This window comes from Eublepharis macularius, chromosome 19 (genome assembly GCF_028583425.1).
Source record: "Eublepharis macularius isolate TG4126 chromosome 19, MPM_Emac_v1.0, whole genome shotgun sequence".
In the NCBI taxonomy this organism is placed as follows: Eukaryota; Metazoa; Chordata; class Lepidosauria; order Squamata; family Eublepharidae; genus Eublepharis; species Eublepharis macularius.
Window position 1 is genome coordinate 6,992,030 of NC_072808.1, and position 17,776 is coordinate 7,009,805.

The window sequence follows — 17,776 nt, forward strand, 5'->3', positions numbered from 1 at the left end:
GCCAGGATCGAACTCAGGTCGTAAGCAGAGCTTGGACTGCAGCACTGCAGCTCATCACTCTGGGCCACGGGGCTCCTTATCTATACGATGACTAGAGGGTAATATATGTGGCTTTAATGTGAAATGGGGGAAGATGCTGGAACAGATCTAATCTGGACAGGAATGGCCAAGAGATGCTTGTTCTTCGTCTTACAGTCCCATCCTAAGAAAATTTTGCTGGAAGTAAGACCTACTACTTAATAAACTAACAGTAAAGAGTTCAGTAGCACCTTTAAGACTGGACTCTTTACTATTTTGCTACTGCAGACTAACATGACTAACTCCTCTGGAGTGCAATCCTAAAACAGAGTTACTCCAGTCTAAGCCAAATGATTTAAATGGGCTTGGACTGGAGTAACTCTGATTAGTATTTCACTGTAAGACTTACTTTTGAGCAGACCAGCTTAGAATCGCTCTGTTAGTGGCTCATCTTCTTCCAAACACATAACCAAGGTATCTAGCAAGAGTGAATTATGTATGGGCTGATCTGGATTCATATCACTCCTGAAGACCAGAGTTTCCTAAAACGGGACGTGTCTCAGGAAGGGCGTAGGAAGTCTGCAATGGAGAAATTAAGCATTCTGTATCCATGGCTCTTATGTAACATTGTAAACTTGGCAGGAGGAAGAGACAGGCCATAGTTGTTGGCAACATTAAAGAGGGAAAGGGTGCGTGAAAGGAGGGGCAACATTACACTGTCAAAACCGAGCAACATTTTAAAAATTGGGATCTCAGGGCGTAGGTTTGCTATATTCAGATTTGATTTTAGACACGCACACGTAAGATTGGATATGAGTAAGGGTTGGTTGGATAGACAGGACGCATTGCAGAGCGGAGCCTTTTAAGGGGCTGTCCAGAGGGTTTCAGACTAACCTGACTTATTATGGGCCAGCAGGATTAAGTGGGAGACGTGTATTGTGAGGTTGCCTAGATTTGGGTAGGAAGGGTTGACGTTGGGAATCTCAGGTTCGAATCCATTGTGGGGCTCACTGGGCGGCCTTCAGAAAACAATACTGTTGCAGCATTCTTTCTTGGCCAGAGATACCTTACAGGGTTAAGGTAACAGCCACTATGGTGTAGTGGTTAGAATGTTGGACTCGAATAGGGGAAACTTGAGTTCGAATCCCTGCTCAGCCATGAAGCCCACTGGAGGATGGACAGGACAAGTGTGTGATGGTAGGACAGGCAAAGGATAAAAACCGGGGCATATTCCCCAAGCATGAAAAGGAATATAAACTGCAGCTATCCCACAGAGCTGAGGAGCTCCACTACTGGCAGAGAACTTGTTTTTCTCACAATCCAGATCCTCCAAGCCTAGAAGAGTCCAGTAGCCCCTTTAAGACTAACCAACTTTATTGTAGCATAAGCTTTCGAGAACCACAGCTCTCTTGGTCATGCATCTGATGAAGAGAGCTGTGGTTCTTGAAAACTCATGCTACAATAAAGTTGGTTAAAGGTGCTTACTGGACTCTTTACTATTTTGCAACTACAGACTAGCACGGCTAACTCCTCTGGATCCAAGCCCAGAAGGACTTAATCTGGGGCAGACAAGCTTGTTTGCTCGCTCCTTTCATTGTTTATTTAGGCAATTTTTATATCACCTTTTTCCTCAATGAGGACCTGAAGTGGCTTAAAAAACCACAATTTAAATAAACAGGGGAGAAAGCCCACCAAAGTGCAGTAAAAGTACAAAAAAAGATAACTACAGTATATTACATCAGACTACATCCTAGGCTGATCCTAGAGCTGCACAATATAATTTCCGGTGTGCAGAGTTTTCACTGGTCAGCCACAATCCTAAACTTGGCTGGACCGCAGCACCTGCCATTCTAGCAGGGCACCGAAGGACAGTGGCTCCTCCTGCTGGTAACTGCCTGGCAACACAAGAAGGAAAACTGTGGCTGGTGCACCAAAAGTTTTTATGCCTCATCTTGAGACCCAAACTAGACACAGGTTGCTGAACAGCTACAAAGCAGCAGGCACGGCTCACTGCAAAAAACTGTGGGAACAGGGAGGAAGAGTACTTTAATTCCTCCTCCACCTGCCCAGCCAGTTTTCCTGGCAATATCTGGCACTCTGCTCCAGGGGGAAAACCTTGATTCTTGCTGCCTCCTTTCCACTGCAGCTCCGTTTCTCCCTCTTCTGATATTTATGATTAAAGCTCCAGCTTTCATCTACTAGTTTCCTCCTACCAATTAAAGCATGCACCTTTCCAATCTGTATTTATTTTCCCCATCTGAGTGCATGTTTCTCAGATGCGGATTTCCAGGCTGCGGGGAAGGAGAGAAGGAGGGAGAGGCCAGATTAGCAACTAAGTAAATCCATAAATTGCAAAAGGGCCTCACCTGGACACCCCCACCCTGAACTACAAGGACCATTTCAGTCTCCAGCCAGCAGAGGGCACTCCAATACAAGCCAGAGGGCCAATGGACTGGGACGCAGGGAAAGCCTCCAAGGTTACAATTTTTCACCTCCTATCACTCCACCCGCAGAATTGGAGCCACAAGAGTGTGCAAAAGCCCAGTTACTGCACTGTGCCACAGATGCACTTGAGAACAGTTGCAGATCTTGCGCTGTTCGTCTGGGCATATGCTAGAACTCGGCATATGCTAGAACTCACAGGAAGGCAAGAAACCCTGGACTCGCCCGTGCAGTATTTATTTATTTAGGGATACGATGTGCTTGTGCAGAATGTTGGACCCCTAAAAGTTTAAGCCCTCCACAGGCATTCATCTGGACTTTCTCCGTTTGGGCACGTGGAGGGGTGGTTTTTCGGAACGGCCACTCCAAGAGAGCTGCCGATCAGACTTTCATTTTTATTGGCTTGTTCTGTAATAAAACTGCATTCTGGCCGGTAGCCAGTATTAAGATCTAAAAAAAGCCAGTAAACGCCAAAGTCAGACTAATGTTTTTTTTTTCCTTTTGCTATTGAGTCCAAGCCTCAGGCTTTCCAAGTTCTATCCCAACCAATCCTATTCCACCCCTGCATCAAATGCATTCTGGGCCACTTTAAACATAAAGTTGGAGAAAGAAAAAAGACCCTGCTTGGCTGACTTTATGCAGGTTCGGGGTTTTTATTTAAACCGTGCAAAGTAAGCTAAATCAGCACGCTGGCGTCAGATGGCTGCCAATTTTGGGTGTGCGAGCTAAGCAGCTTAGAATGGGTCTCAGCAAGGTTTAAAAGAAACCCGGAACTTGTGCTGAAACAGAGAAGCGCTTGGACTTCGTCGCCAGTGTTACACATGCAACCCCCAGGAAAACTAATTCTTGGGCCTCACCCTACAAAGAAAGAAGGGTGCCATCTCCTTTTGTGAGCCCTTTGAAGAGTCTGCCAAAAGTAGTTGTGGCAAACCTCCCTAACCGGGATTTCAGTTAAGAGACATCCAGGGGTAATAGCGTCCCCCACCCCCCGCCGCCCCTTTCAGTGCATGTGTCCTGGGTGCCTCACCTGGCATCCCCAAGCCAAAGCCCCTTTTTCTCTGGTGGGGGGCAGAGGAAGAGAAGGAGGAAAGTGGGAGGAGTTATACAAACAGTCCTACCCGAGCCTGCACCTCCTGGGCCGGAAGCAGCCACGGCCTTACCGTGTTGAAACCCGGGAAGAGGCCCACAGCCGGCTGCGCCTCCATGGGGAACGAGAGGAAAGGCTTGAGGTCGAGGGGCGGCTGCATCATGGCGGGCGGCGGGCGCAGGATGGCTGGGATGGGGCCCGCCCGACTCAGGCTGCCTAGGCAAGGAGAAACAAGGACAAGCATAAAGGGGATTGCCCAGCAATAACAAGCAATGTGGTCTGTTGCAAAGCTGGGGAGGGAATCCTGTGACCGGACGGAACAATATGGCTACCCTGGGCAGGCCAAGAATTCAGTGGGTGGTGGAAAGGGGGGGGGTATTGTACTGTACATAAGCAACTTCTAAATCAGCCACAGTAACTAGGTACTGTATTTAAATACTTCAAGCTTACACTCACAAATAACCTATTCAGCATCTAAAATTTGCAAGTCGGAGGGGGAAAGAATGTCCAAAAAAAGCACATTTCAGGTCTCATATTTGAGACTTAATCCAGTTTCAGATCTGGCCTTTTATCAGTACTGTATGCACATAGCTTATGCTACGATAAAGATGCATCTGACAAAGAGAGCTGTAGTTCTTTGAAAGTTTATGCTATGATAAAGATGCATCTGATGAAGAGAGCTGTGGTTCTCGAAAGCTTATGCTACAATAAAGTTGGTTAGTCTTAAAGGTGCTACTGGACTCTTTACTATTTTGCAACCACAGACTAACATGGTTAAGTCCTCTGGGTCTACTACTATTCCAGTGTCTCTACATGTCAGAAAGCAAACTGGAAAGATTGCTGCAGTATCACTAGCTGTAATCAATCCTGGGTCCCTGATAGGTGTAGCTACATGACGTTTGTCCATGTACGTGTTCAAATTTTCAATTGCATGCCTACAAACTGAATGCACGCCACTAGGGGAAAACAGGCCACTAGAAATTGTGCACTAGCTTTACAACCTAATTACACAGAGAAGAACTTCTACAAAGATGAATGTGAGCTTGGATGTTCCCCTAAAACACAGGACCTGACTCCCATAAAGCTCAGATTGGTGATGAAAGAAAAGGAATGAGAAAAACCATACATGCAGAGCCGCACGTAAACTCATACAGAGATGCACACCCGCGCCTTTTGAACTACCGCCAAAAGCAAGGTCACAAATCTGTCTCTCTTTCATGTGGCTACCCTGCCCTTCTCAGAGGAGGTCAGAGCATTGTATAGGATCCTCTCCTCCTCCACTTTATCCTCACAGCAACCCTAAGAGGTAGGCCATGCTGAGAGAGAGAGAGAGGCTGTCCCAAGGTCACTCAGTATGCTTCATGGGCTAATTGGGAATCTGAAACCAAGTTTTCTTAGTACTGGTCAACTCACCATACCGGCTCTCAGCATGAACTGATTATGGTGCTAAGCAGATGGATCACAAGAGGACTGATACCGCCAACTAGGGACAGAGCTTAATATCTGAAGCTTACTGGGTGCAGCTTTTTGAGAAACTCAGCTTTCGTCATTTAATAGGCAGGTTTCTAGTCCTCATGACAAAGAATACATGCTTCAAAGTGTGCGAGCAATACCAGCTTAAGGCTGTTTCCATACGCCCTTATTGAGACGACCCTCTCACGGAACGCTGGCAGCTTTCCCCCAGGAATCCAGACGTCTCCTTTTTCAAAACGGTTGTGAGCTGTTTGGCTTCTGTTTTTTCGGCACCTTTTCTGGGACAGTAGAAAGTGCATTCCCAGAAAAGGCACTTAAAAAGGGGGAAGTCAAACAGCCCACAACCATTTTGAAAACAGAGACATTTGGATTCCTTGGGAAAAGCTGCCAGCGTTCCGTGAGTGGGCTGTCTCTGTAAGGGCATGTGGAAACAGCCTAAGTCTCAGAAGCGGGGCAGGGGGGGGTATGTTTTCCAATGGCTGTGAAAGGGCTACGGTACTCTGGACGCTTTCTCAAACCTCTCTACTTTTAGCAAAGCCACAATAAATCATGCAGAATAGTGGGGGGGGGGGAGGGGGGATGCAGGATAAGGTATGCAAAAGAAATTATACACATATCTGTATTTGCATAATTTATTTAAATTGCAGGGTTAAGCTTGTCTGTGTACGGAACGTAAAAGGTAAAGGTAGTCCCCTATGCAAGCACCGAGTCATTACTGACCCATGGGGGGACGTCGCATCATGACGTTTTCTTGGCAGACTTTTTTTTTTTTTTACGGTGTGGTTTGCCATTGCCTCCCCCAGTCATCTACACTTTACCCCCAGGAAACTGGGGACTCATTTTACCGACCTCGGAAGGATGGAAGGCTGAGTCAACCTTGAGCAGGATGGAAGGCTGAGTCAACCTTGAGCTGGCTGCGTGAACCCAGCTTCCGCCAGGATTGAACTCAGGTTGTGAGCAAAGCTTGGACTGCCACCACGGGGCTTTTAGATTGCCCTTTTTAAAAAGTCTGAGGTCGGATTGCACACAGCTACGGACATACATTCACATCAATGTGCAGATATGCCCACACAGCACGTTTATGCAAATCAAGCTAACGAGCATCAGGGTGCAAGCAGTAAATGATGAATAGCGGTGATTAAATCAACTAAGCTCAGAATGCAGGCGGAAATTTGTGACTTCCACCCCGATCAATCAGTAGATCTGACAATAAGCAAACTTGGAAGATTAGGGACTCCTGAAGGGTACCTCTCTATGGGGGACACATAATAATGTGAGCTCCGTCCATGCTGAAGTAGACTTGATGAAAACCCATACCTCAAGAACCAAACTTGGCCCCCCCCCCCCCGCCCGCTCCTTTTGGTCTATATCAAAAGCTGCAGATAGCTTGAGCATTTAAATTATTACATACAGAAAAGAAACTGTTCAAAAACCTCAAAAAGGAACCCTGATAGAAGCTTCACAGGACCTAAATGTATTTAAATGCAAGCAATTAATTGATTGATGGCTTAAAAGGCAGACAGTTAATCGATTTTTTTTTTAAAAAAAACCCTTACATTAGTTAACAGTCCTAGCTTCCATGCAATATATCACTTTGCACAAAGTTTAAAGCTTTTTGTAAAGAATGCTAACAGAATCATCAATATGAATCAGGCCTAGGTCTTCCATGAATATCTATCACTTGTGATCATTTACGGCCCGGCTGTAATTTCTGGGAGTTTTAACTACAAAGCCAGCTGCCCTCTATTCACCTGGGAGATACACAAGGTTGGCTGCTGTGCTGACAGGCAACTTGGGAAGGAGAGTGGGAGAAGCTCTGGTGCTCAACTGGTTCTTTCCCACTCTTCGCTTCTATGGTTTTCGCCCTGCTGTTTCACACCATCTAGATTCTGCACCAGTCTGCACTCCCATTTTATCCTGGTAAATGAGGCTCTCCAATACGTTACGGGTATGTTTGTTCATGTATTCTGACCGCTGTGTTGACGTCCAGAGCAGTAAGGAAAAAAGCCACACTGGAGAATTTACAAGGAAAATGTCTCCATCTGAATAGCAGGCGGCATGGTGTAGCGGCTAAGAGAACAAGCTGTGATCTGGGAGTAGGGTTACCAGCTCCAGGTTTGGAAATTCCTGGAGATTTTGGGGGTGGAGCCTAGAGAGGGTGGAGTTTGGGGAAGGCAGTGGCTTCAACTGGGTATAATGCCATAGAGTCCACCTTCCAAAGCAGCCATTTTTTCCAGGGGAACTGATATCTGTTGGCTGGAGATCAGTTGTAATTCCGGGAGATCTCCAGCTGCCACCTGGAGACTGGCAACCCTATCTGGGAGGCCTGCAGCCCAAATCTCTCCCCAGCCATAAGCACACTTGCTTTTTGTAATCCCATGCAAAATTATTCTAACCCCGTCCATTAATTCCAGTGAGTCTAAACTGGCACCTCACAGAGACATGTATGGTAATTGGCCTTCAGCAAGACATTCCTCCTCAGCCCTCATCAGCAACATAGAAATACTACTGGCCTACCTTATGAGGCTGTTGTAAGGATTACAAGATAACATTGCAAAGTGCTTTAACAACTCAAGGGCTAAATCAACTTTATTATTAAGTAGTCTAGAGAGATGGAGAGCCATATTTACGGAGCCTTTGGGATTCTCAAAAACGTATCAAATAAAATATCTGCAGGGGAATAGATGATAGCTGCTTTCAAAATGGCAGAAAGAACCATCAGGTCATAGCCAACTTATAACAACAACAACAACATTCAATTTATATACCACCCTTCAAGATGACTTAACACCCACTCAGAGTGGTTTACAAAGTATGCCATTATTATCCCCACACAAAACACCCTGTGAGGTGGGTGGGGCTGAGAGAGCTAGAAGCTGTGACTGACCCAAGGTCACCCAGCTGGCTTCAAGTGGAGGAGGGGGTAATCAAACCCGGTTCTCCAAATTACAGTCCTGCGCTCTTATCCACTACACCAAACTGGCTATGGCAACCTTGTAGGGTTTTCAGAACAAGAGATGAACAGAGGTAGTTTGCTTGCCTCTGTGTAATGACCTTGGACTTCTTTGGTAGTCTTGCATCCAAGCGCTAACCAGACCAACCCTGCTTAGCATCCAAGATCTGACACAATCGGGCTTACCTGGGCAGTCCAGGTCAGGGCTTGCAAAATATAAAGACACAAATGGAAATCTTCATGAGAGGGCATAAGAACTAGAGATGGGAGCCCAAAACTCTCCACCCATTACAGAAGTTAACTAGCTTAGCATAATTTCGTGTCTGAAACTGTCTCTGTATTTTTCATAAGCAGATATGGATTTTACATGATTAATTTTTTTTCAGACCCCCACATAAAATAATTACTTCGCGAAGATCCACTCATTGCATCTGAAGAAGCGGGCTATGGTCTACAGAATCATCCTACTATATAAAAGGCAAGCCGTATTGGTGATAATTCACTTTTTATCCTTGTGCAAGTACATTTGCTGGCCCCTCCGTGGGGATAAAAAGTGAGTCGTCGGCAACACGGCTTGCCTTCCCGCCATCACGATGACCTCCTCGGGGCCTCCGGAGGCCAAGAAAGGCCTGGCGCAGCAGTGGCCCAGCCCTCCAGAGGCAGTTTTCTAAGCTTGGTTGCTAGTACTAGAATAAAATTCTGTTTGTCTTTCAAAGGTAGCACAAAACAACCTAATCATTTCTCTGGTTGCAACAGACCAATACACACTAGAGATGCCTGCATTTTCACAGCTTCATGACCTTGGTAGATAAAACCTGAGATTTTCAGCTTTCATTTTCTAAGAACATGCTAAATTTCCAATCCAGACAAGCTGTTGTGAACATGCAGAAACGAGAAACTAGAAAGGGAGTGTCACACTAACCAACCAAAAGTAGAAGAAGAATCACACCGTGACTAACTGACTAATAGAAAGGCCAATGGAGAACACAACCAAAATGTACAAAATAAAAGAGAAGTAAACTGAGAACCTAATAGGGATTTAATGCGACTAAGTATAGAGGGCAACAGGAACTGCCGAAAGGCAGGCAATAGTATATCATACATAAGTTCCAAGGTCTATTTCAAGGTCTGTTTTAAAGTGCAAGGTGTTTGTACTGCTTGTGAACATGCAGGCAACTGGTTTTGTGGCACCAGTCATGCTTCAAAGATAAAAGCACACAGTGGGCCTCTGTGCAACACGGCTTTGTTTTTCTGCTTGGATAGGGCTTCTCTGTTTACTCAGAAACGCGTGCGGCTTTGCAAAGAGGTGCAGGAAGGATCTCCATTCATAGTGCCTGTAATCCCACCGTTGCCTTTGAGAAGCAGGTTTAGCAGGTTTCTTTGAAAAGCCTACAAACCCTGTTTGTCCAGAGGTGACAGTTGGGACAAAAGCAGGGCTTTTTTTTCTGGGAAAAGAGGTGGTGAAACTCAGTGGGTTGCCAGCACAGGGGGCAACTCTTGGCAGGAGGTGATGCCCCTGGTACCACATGTGCGTGCGCAAAGTGCATGCATGCTCCCATGGCCAATGATATCATTGTGGGTCAGCTGGAACAACGGGGGAGTTTTTAAAAGTTTAAAAGAGTCCAGTAGCACCTTTAAGACTCACCAACTTTATTGTGGCGCCGAGAACACAGTACAAGGGTGTGGACTGCATGAGACCCAGGTTCACGCCCACGAAGCTGCCTTACAGTGAATCAGACAACTGACCCATCATGGTCAGTATTTCCTACTCAGACTGGCAGCTGTTCTCCAGGGTTTCTGGTACAAGTCTTCCACATCACATCGTTTTTCAATTGGAGGTGCCAAGGCTTGAACCTGGGACCTTCTGCACGCAAAGCAGAAGCTCTTCCACTGAGCCACCGCACTGGGTTGGAATTGCTGCTCTGGCTGGCTAGGGGATCTCGGGCCAGTCACACACTGCCACTGTCCTACCTCACAGGGTTGTTAGGAGGATAAAAACAAAGAGAAGGATATAAGCCATTTTAGGTCCCCTTTGGGGATGAAGGAAGGATATAAGTGAAGTAAATAAAATTAATCAATGAGCCATTGTTACCGATTGAACACAGCCTGGTGGATGCGAACATCTCTCGCAATCGCCCAGAACTAATTGCAGAGCAGAAAATTAACCGAAGGCCGATTCCATGTGGAGGCTGCCACAAAAGCCACTTCCGAGCGGCAAGGTCTCCCCCCACACGGGATCTGTATCATTTGTAAGTAATATATATTGGAAGGCAGTGGCGAGGAGGTTCTCCAAGCGATCAGGGTCAGGTCTACGGTCAGCATGCAAATTGCCTTGCAACGGCCACAGCAAACCCATTACACAGTATCTTTCAGCCGCCTCCCTGCAGAGGCCGATTCTGATTCTAAATTAAACCGGACACTGATGAGGACGAACCAGCCGGGGGAGATTACAGGCCCTGCTGCTTCGGCACAGTCAGGGCCGAGAGGGTGCCGTCCTGATGCCCGTCTTTATTGGCACTTCTGGTCTTAAAAGCGGGTTGATTACGACTCTGATTTCTAAGTCGACAGAGAGAGCGGCTGTCAGTACAGAGACGAACGGACAGGATGATATCACCCTCTGCAATGACAGAAAACCGTGGGCACTGCCAGCAGTCCAGTCAATGCCAAAAAATGCAGGCAATGTGTGACTCAAGGATCCACCCCCCCCTTTTTGTGGCATTTACCACAACAGAGGAGCAGACGTGTAGTGCAACCAGAAGTGAGAAACCAAGCAGCAGGGTCTGCTTCAGAACCGGTTTTCATTGCTGCCACTGTCTTCTTCAGCTCTTGCTGGAGCTGCAGGGAATCAGTCAACTTAACCAGGCTGTCCAAGTAGGACAAAACTCTCCTGGGCATACAAGCTCACCCGTAATAACAAATTGCACACAGGGGAAAAAACAGAGGCAGTGCCCTGTTTGAAAAGGTACATCGGTTGAGCTGCGCTCTCGCCTCTCTGTTCCTGCTTGCGGTGGCGGGGTGGGGTGGGGTGGAAGAACAGGCTGCTCTGAAGCTTCTGTGTCCTTGCTGTGCCCGGACTGCCCCTGGCACCGTCGCTGGAGGATGGCGCAAGGGCTTAAAGCAGCTTAGCATCCACTTTTACCAACAGCCCGGTGGCAAGATTCCAGAATGGGAGCTAGACGACCGTGCCAGAAGCTTGCAGAGATAATAAGGCCCCTTCTAGATTTCAAATCACAAAAGCGCACAAACACACACACGCACCTGGCAGAGGCCGAATGCACTTGTACACACATGAAGCTGGCTATGCTGAGTCAGAGAACCTTCATCTATCAAGCTCAGGCTGCTCTACTGTGACAGGTAGCAGCTCTCATATTACCTATTACTTGGTCCTTTTAAATGCAGGCGCTTGAGACTGAATCTGGGAACTCTGCATACGAAGCAGATGTTCTGTTGCTGAGCCACGGACCCTCCATTTACCCCAGGCAACCACGCATCACCATGAAGTGTGCTTTGCTAACAGGGGCAGGGAATCTCCCCCCCTTTGGAATATCTGAGATAACAGCACATCTGAGCACGTGCTGAGTACCCTTCCTCCACGGAGTAGCCCCAAACAGCCCCCCCCCCAACATCACACACACATATGGAATGAGAAGGAATACAGAGCTGCAATGCCTAAAATGCAATAGGAGAAAATTTAGACTTGCTCACGTAGGGTGTAAGTCATAAACACCAGGAAACCGACTGAAATGCTCAAATGCTGCACGGAGACGATCTTTTTCGGCAATGCCAGTGAGGCTATAAAAATGGAAAAAAGTGGGGAGGGGAGGTGCAGCAAAGTCTGCCCCAAAGCTCTGCAGGAATCCAAATACCGGAAAAAGAGGATGGGGGAATCCCAGCCTTTAGTGGAAGGAGTCTGAGATTCCACCCACCATGCGCCACCAGCAAGAGCAAGAACTCAACCATCTGCCTGTGTTAATGCAAGAATGTTTTTCTCCTAACGAGGCCAGGAAGAACATAAATAAAAGATGGCACCGCAATTCACGTGGGTGTCGACAGCAGGATGTGTGTTTGGATTTGTGTACAGTAAAGGAAAAGGCGGCCCGCTTTGCAATAATGATCTGGGTCTGTGAAAATGCCAAGCACCCAGTCCTTCAGAAATCTGATGCTGGTGAACATGGAACGCACCATGTTTGTAGTCGCAAAATCGTAAAGAGTCCAGTAGCACCTTTAAGACTAACCCACTTTATTGTCGCATAAGCTTTTGAGAACCACAGTTCTCTTCGTCAGGCGCATCTGACAAAGAGAGCTGTGGTTCTTGAAAGCTTAGCTGACGAAGAGAGCTGTGGTTCTTGAAAGCTTAGCTGACGAAGAGAGCTGTGGTTCTCGAAAGCTTATCTGACAAAGAGAGCTGTGGTTCTCGAAAGCTTATGCGACAAAGTTGGTTAGTCTTAAAGGTGCTACTGGACTCTTCACGATTTTGAGGCTGTCTCCCAAAAATTTTGAAGGAGCCCAAACAGAAATCTAAACAGTACCCTCCCTACCCATAAAAGAGCACAATCCAATTGGAAATTTTCCTGTACAAACCCCACCCAAATAAACTGCACTGTTCAATTTGGTCTGTGCCATAGAACTCCCATTCTGTTCTTTATACACACATCTCTGTTGTTCTCCCCAACGGGGAACCAAAGCAGCTTATAAATCCCCTCTTCTGTTTGATCCTCACAACAACAACCCTATAAGGTAGGCTAGGCCGAGAGAGCGAGTGACTGGGCCAAGATCACCAAGCAAGCTTCCATAGCACAGCGGGGTTGGGAACTTGGGTCTCCCAGATCCTATGCCCACATTCTAACCACTAATGCCAAGATGACTCTACCACACTTATTGAAAGGCAATGTGGTGTAGTGGTTAAACTAGGAATAGAAAGGCCAGGATTTAAATCTGAGCTCAGCCATGAAGCTTGCTGAAGAATCTTGATCTAGACATTAGTCGAGCCTATCTCACAGGGTTGTCGTCACAAGGATAAAATGGGGAAAGGAGCTCGATGAAAGGTCAGGAGAAAAATTGGATTGTGAGATAATGGAGCCTGAATACGGCAGTCTGCGGTGCAGACTTGCATTGCCGCATGGAGTTGTCCTCAACCGATCTACAACAGATCAAGATCTGCTGAGGACAACCCGTTTTCCCCATTCACTCCAGCACACACCCTGCTGGCAGCAACCGCACAAACAGCCATGCCTTCTTTTTAACAATGCTGTTTGTGGCCTTAGAGGCACAGGCGGTCTCAACCTTTTGCCTGAGCCTTTCACTCCCTAGGAAATAGCAAAGAGCAGCCAGAACGACGGGTTCCTGTCGCTGGCGGCCTCGGGCTTGGCATGAGGTGAGTCCTCATCTGAGGAGGAGAACCTGCCCTGAGCAGATGCTTCCTGTGAGGCGGATCTCTTGGTGCCTCCCCGAAGGGAACTTTCACCAGCACCAGCATGGAGGCCCCAGCACGGACCTATTGGCCGCCAGACCTGCCACGATCTCCCCTAGGAGCAGAGAAGGTGAAGGGCTAGAGCTGAGGCCTGGACCAGGCACAGGAATGCACACCTGGCAGCCCGAAGCCTTCCTATTCTAAGAAGAAAACACTGAGGGCTAAGCTACAAGTGACGAATGACACAGGTTGGACACTTGTCAGCTTCCCTCAAGTTTGGATGGGAAATGTAGGCGTCCTGGTCTTGCGGCTTGGCTCTCCGACTGCCGTCCAACGGACTTTTCAACTGTCACTTGTCCCACATTCCGCCAAGCTGCCTACATTTCCCGCCAAAACTTGAGGGAAGCTGACAAGTGTCCAACCTGTGCCTTTTGTCACTTGTAGTTTGACCCTCAATTTACCATCACAGGGGGATGTAAAGCTTAGACTCAGAGCGGGACCACAAGTGACGCCTGACACAGGTTGGACACTTGTCAGCTTCCCTCAAGTTTGGATGGGAAATGTAGGCATCCTGGTCTTGCAGCTTGGCTCTCTGACTATCCAATGGACTTTTCAACTGTCACTTGTCCAACATTCCGCCAAGCTGCCTACATTTCCCGCCAAAACTTGAGGGAAGCAGACAAGTGTCCAACCTGTGTCATTTGTCACTTGTAGTTTGGCCCTGAGGCACTGCAGGATCTGAACCCTGCTACTCCTCATGAGTAGAAGCGCTGACTCGGCTAGAGTTGACAACTCCAAGTTGGGATATTATAATAATAGTAATAACCTTGTACTTATAAACTGCCCTTCAGGACGATTAGTGCCACACTCAGAGCAGTCAACAAGTCACTGTTGTTATTAATCCCACAACATACACCCTGGCTGTTTTCATATGCGCCCTGGGAGATCACGTGAAACATACGGCATGAAGTGTCTTCCTAGCATGCTCTCCCAGCATGATCCCCTTTAATGTCCCAAGGACATCAGAAAAAGGGATCGTGCTGGGAAATCGTGCTAGGAAGACGCTTTTATTCCGTGAGTTTCACGCAATCTTCCGGGCGCGTGGCCATGTGAAAACGGCCCCTGTGAGGTAGGTAGGACTGAGAGAGCTCTGAGAGAGCTGTGACTGACCTAAAGTCATCCAGCTAGTGGAGGAGTGGGGAATCAAACCTGGTTCTGACTGATTATTTTAGAATAAATACTACAAAGGATGTTAATCCAATAACAATTTGGGAAGCCAGTAAAGCCTACGTAAGAGGAACATTGTTACAATAGCGTCCAAAAAGAAAAAGTTGTGCTGGAAGTAAAGGACAGCACTTGTATAATTGTATAAATTAAATGCAGTACTTGTATAAGTTTCAAACTAATTTCAAACATAGTCTTTATATGTTTGTATACGTCTCAATTTAATTTCAAACGTGGTGTTTGTGAAGTTTTCTTTATGCACTTTCTATTGTTATATCTTTTCTTTTTAATAACATTTCTACACTGTAAAAAACAAACAAACTCCTGGTTCTTCGGATTAGAGTCCTGCCGTTCTTGACCACTACACTAAACTGGCTCTCTTGGAGTTTTTTTCCCAAGGGGGTTGGGGAAGGGAAGGAACCTCAGCAGAGTATAATGCCATACAGGCCACCCTCCAAAGCAGCCATCTTCTCCAGAGGAACTGATCTTTGTCACCTTGAAATCAGTTGTAATTCTGGGGAGCCTGAAGGCTGGCAACCCTATACCAATGTGGCTTTTAAAATTTAGCTGGGGGAGGGAGCACCAAGCTCTTCTCTCACTTCGCCAAATGAGCAAGTGCCTGAGTGCTCAAGGCTGGCTGCAAACTGCAATTCAAACCCCTTTGCCTGTTTGTGGCAAATGGCGGCACTTCCTAGTTCACCAGAATACAGTTGCCAACCTCCTGGAGGGGTCTGGCGAGCTCCCAGATTTATAACTGATCACTGGATGTCAGAGGTCACGGAGGACCTTCTCCTTCCTAAGCCCTGCCCTCCCCAGGCTCCACCCCCAAATCTCCAGGAATTTCCCAACACAGCGTTGGCAACCCTACACTGCAGCAAACACACACACACACAAGGAAACCAGGCTGGCGTAACAGGACCTCCCAAAGTTCTGGCTGATGTCTGGCCTGGTATCTGGACTAAGATGGGAGTAGGAAGGGGGGAGAGTTGCATGCTTTTTACCTGACCAAAGGTCTTCCCCCATCTTGGAGGGCTTTTTTTTTTCCTGGTGGTTTCCCTTGCACATTCTCGCTTGCTCATGTGCTCAGGAAAATGCAGAGCGATTACATAAAGTCGCAATGCTGGAAATAGCCCAGCCTCCGTGAGCGCTGGTTCCTCTTTCCCTTCTTCTTCCCCCCCTTCCCCTTGCCACCAGAAAGCTGCCCGTTCCTCACAGCTGCTCATAAATGGGTTTCAGAAAGTGCAGCCAATTGAAAATGTTCAAAAGTGGGGCAAGCATACAGCAGAAAGATGCAGAGGCTCAAAGGAGCATGGATTAGGGACGGCCTCACAGGAAGAGGAGAGCGGAGAGACCGCCATCAACCCGGAACTGACTTGCTGATTCCCAGTGTGGGAAGAGGGCAGAAGTTAAGGATCAAACACAAAGTGAAGGGGGAAATGGGGGGATACAGCATTTCTCCTTCCTTCTCATCCAGCAAAGCAAAAGAGGCAGCAGTGGCAGAAATCTGGGGTTCTTTCTCTAAGGCCAGGCTGGGCTGAATGGGTCTTGGCCGATAAGCTTCTCTACACTCATAGCAGAACTCATGATACAGGTCATGTCCTCTGGGCCCAGTGGGCAGCCATGCCCAGGGATTTTTTTCAGCTGGAACGCAGTGGAATGGAGTTCCAGAACCTCTTGAAAATGGTCCCATGGCTGGTGGCCCCGCCATCTCCGTCTTACAGGCCTGCCGAAATGATGCAAGATCCTGGCGGGCCCAGGTGTCCTCAGACAGAGAGTTCCACCAGGTTGGGGCCAGGACCGAAAAGGCCCTGGCCCTGGTTGAGGCCAAACGAGCCTTCCTAGAGCAAGGGATCACCAGTAAGTTCTTACCCGCTGAATGAAGCGCTCTCTCGGGCACATACTGGGAGAGACGGTCCCTCAGGTATGCTGGTCCCAATCCATTTATCATTATCCCCACACCAAAACACCCTGTGAGGTGGGTGAGGCTGAGAGAGCTCCAGAGAGCTGTGACTAGCCCAAGGTCACCCAGCTGGCTTCAAGCGGAGGAGTGGGGAATCAAACCCGGCTCTCCAGATTAGAGTCCCGCGCTCATCATAACCACTACACTAAACTGGCTCTCTTATTTAGCAGCAAGTAGGGTTGCCAGCCTCCAGGTGGTAACCAAACAAGGAGAGTACATGGTAAGTAACAACAAAAGCAAGGAGTCTCATGTGTACTGACTAATGGACCTATTAACAAAAATTATGTGTCAGTTTCTTATTTAATGCTACTATATATAATCTAAATAACATACACAGTGGTACCTGGCAGTACACTAAAGAGAACAATTTGTACATGTGCTGTAACATAAGTAACCTTCTGTCCAAGTATACATAAAGTGCTATTGCTAAGGTGCTGTAGTAAACTTACATATTATTTGCACATTCTTAAAAAGTGTGAGTGCATAATATAGCAGCAACCAGCAAGTATACTATCAGTATACATGAAGCATTATATACAGAAGTCATAAGCGCTATGTATCCAGTTGGCAAGGAATGGAGAACACCCATTTGGAATAACAGAGAATCCTTTTAACATAAAGGATGCTGCTTAGAATTAGAAACATCTTCTAAATACAGTGGAAACAGCTAACAGCAGACACTGCAACAGACCCAGATGCCAACTCTGCCCTCATATCTACCCAGGAAATACGATTACAGGACCCAATGGCGTCAACTACACTATCTCTGGCTCTTACAGCTGCTCATCCTCCAATGAGATATATGCCCTCATGTGCCAACAATGTCCCTCTGCTCTGTACATTGGACAAACCAGCCAAACTCAGCGCAATAGAATAAATGGACACAAATCTGACATTAAAAATGGCAACATCCAGAATCCAGTGGGAGAACACTTCAATCTACCAGGATATTCCATCAAGGACTTAAAGGTCAACAGAAACCTTTCAAAAACAGAATCCAACGGGAAGCTGCTGAATTGGAATTCGTATGTAAATTTGACTCAGTCAGGCTTGGATTGAATAGAGACTATCACACATTCTGCACATGTTGGATAATGCACTTTCAATGCTCTTTATCAATTGTTTGAGGTGGATTTTTTGTTCCGCACACAAAAAAATCCATTCCAAATGATGTATAAAGAGGATTGGAAGTGTGCGGAATCAGCCTAT

At 47.0% G+C, this 17,776-nt stretch overlaps 1 protein-coding gene across 4 annotated transcripts in view; it reads right to left on the bottom strand.

Annotated features, from left to right (window-relative positions):
- Positions 1–17,776, bottom strand: part of ZNF385A (zinc finger protein 385A) — a 201,971-nt gene that overhangs the window by 86,117 nt on the left and 98,078 nt on the right. For 2 of the 4 annotated variants that reach the window (XM_055003143.1, XM_055003144.1), the window contains exon 2: positions 3,579–3,763. In XM_055003143.1, coding sequence (XP_054859118.1) covers positions 3,579–3,763 — 185 coding nt within the window. Of the gene's footprint in view, positions 1–427; positions 528–3,578; positions 3,764–17,776 lie in introns of those variants that run through there. The other 2 variants (XM_055003145.1, XM_055003147.1) reach the window with 2 other exon arrangements.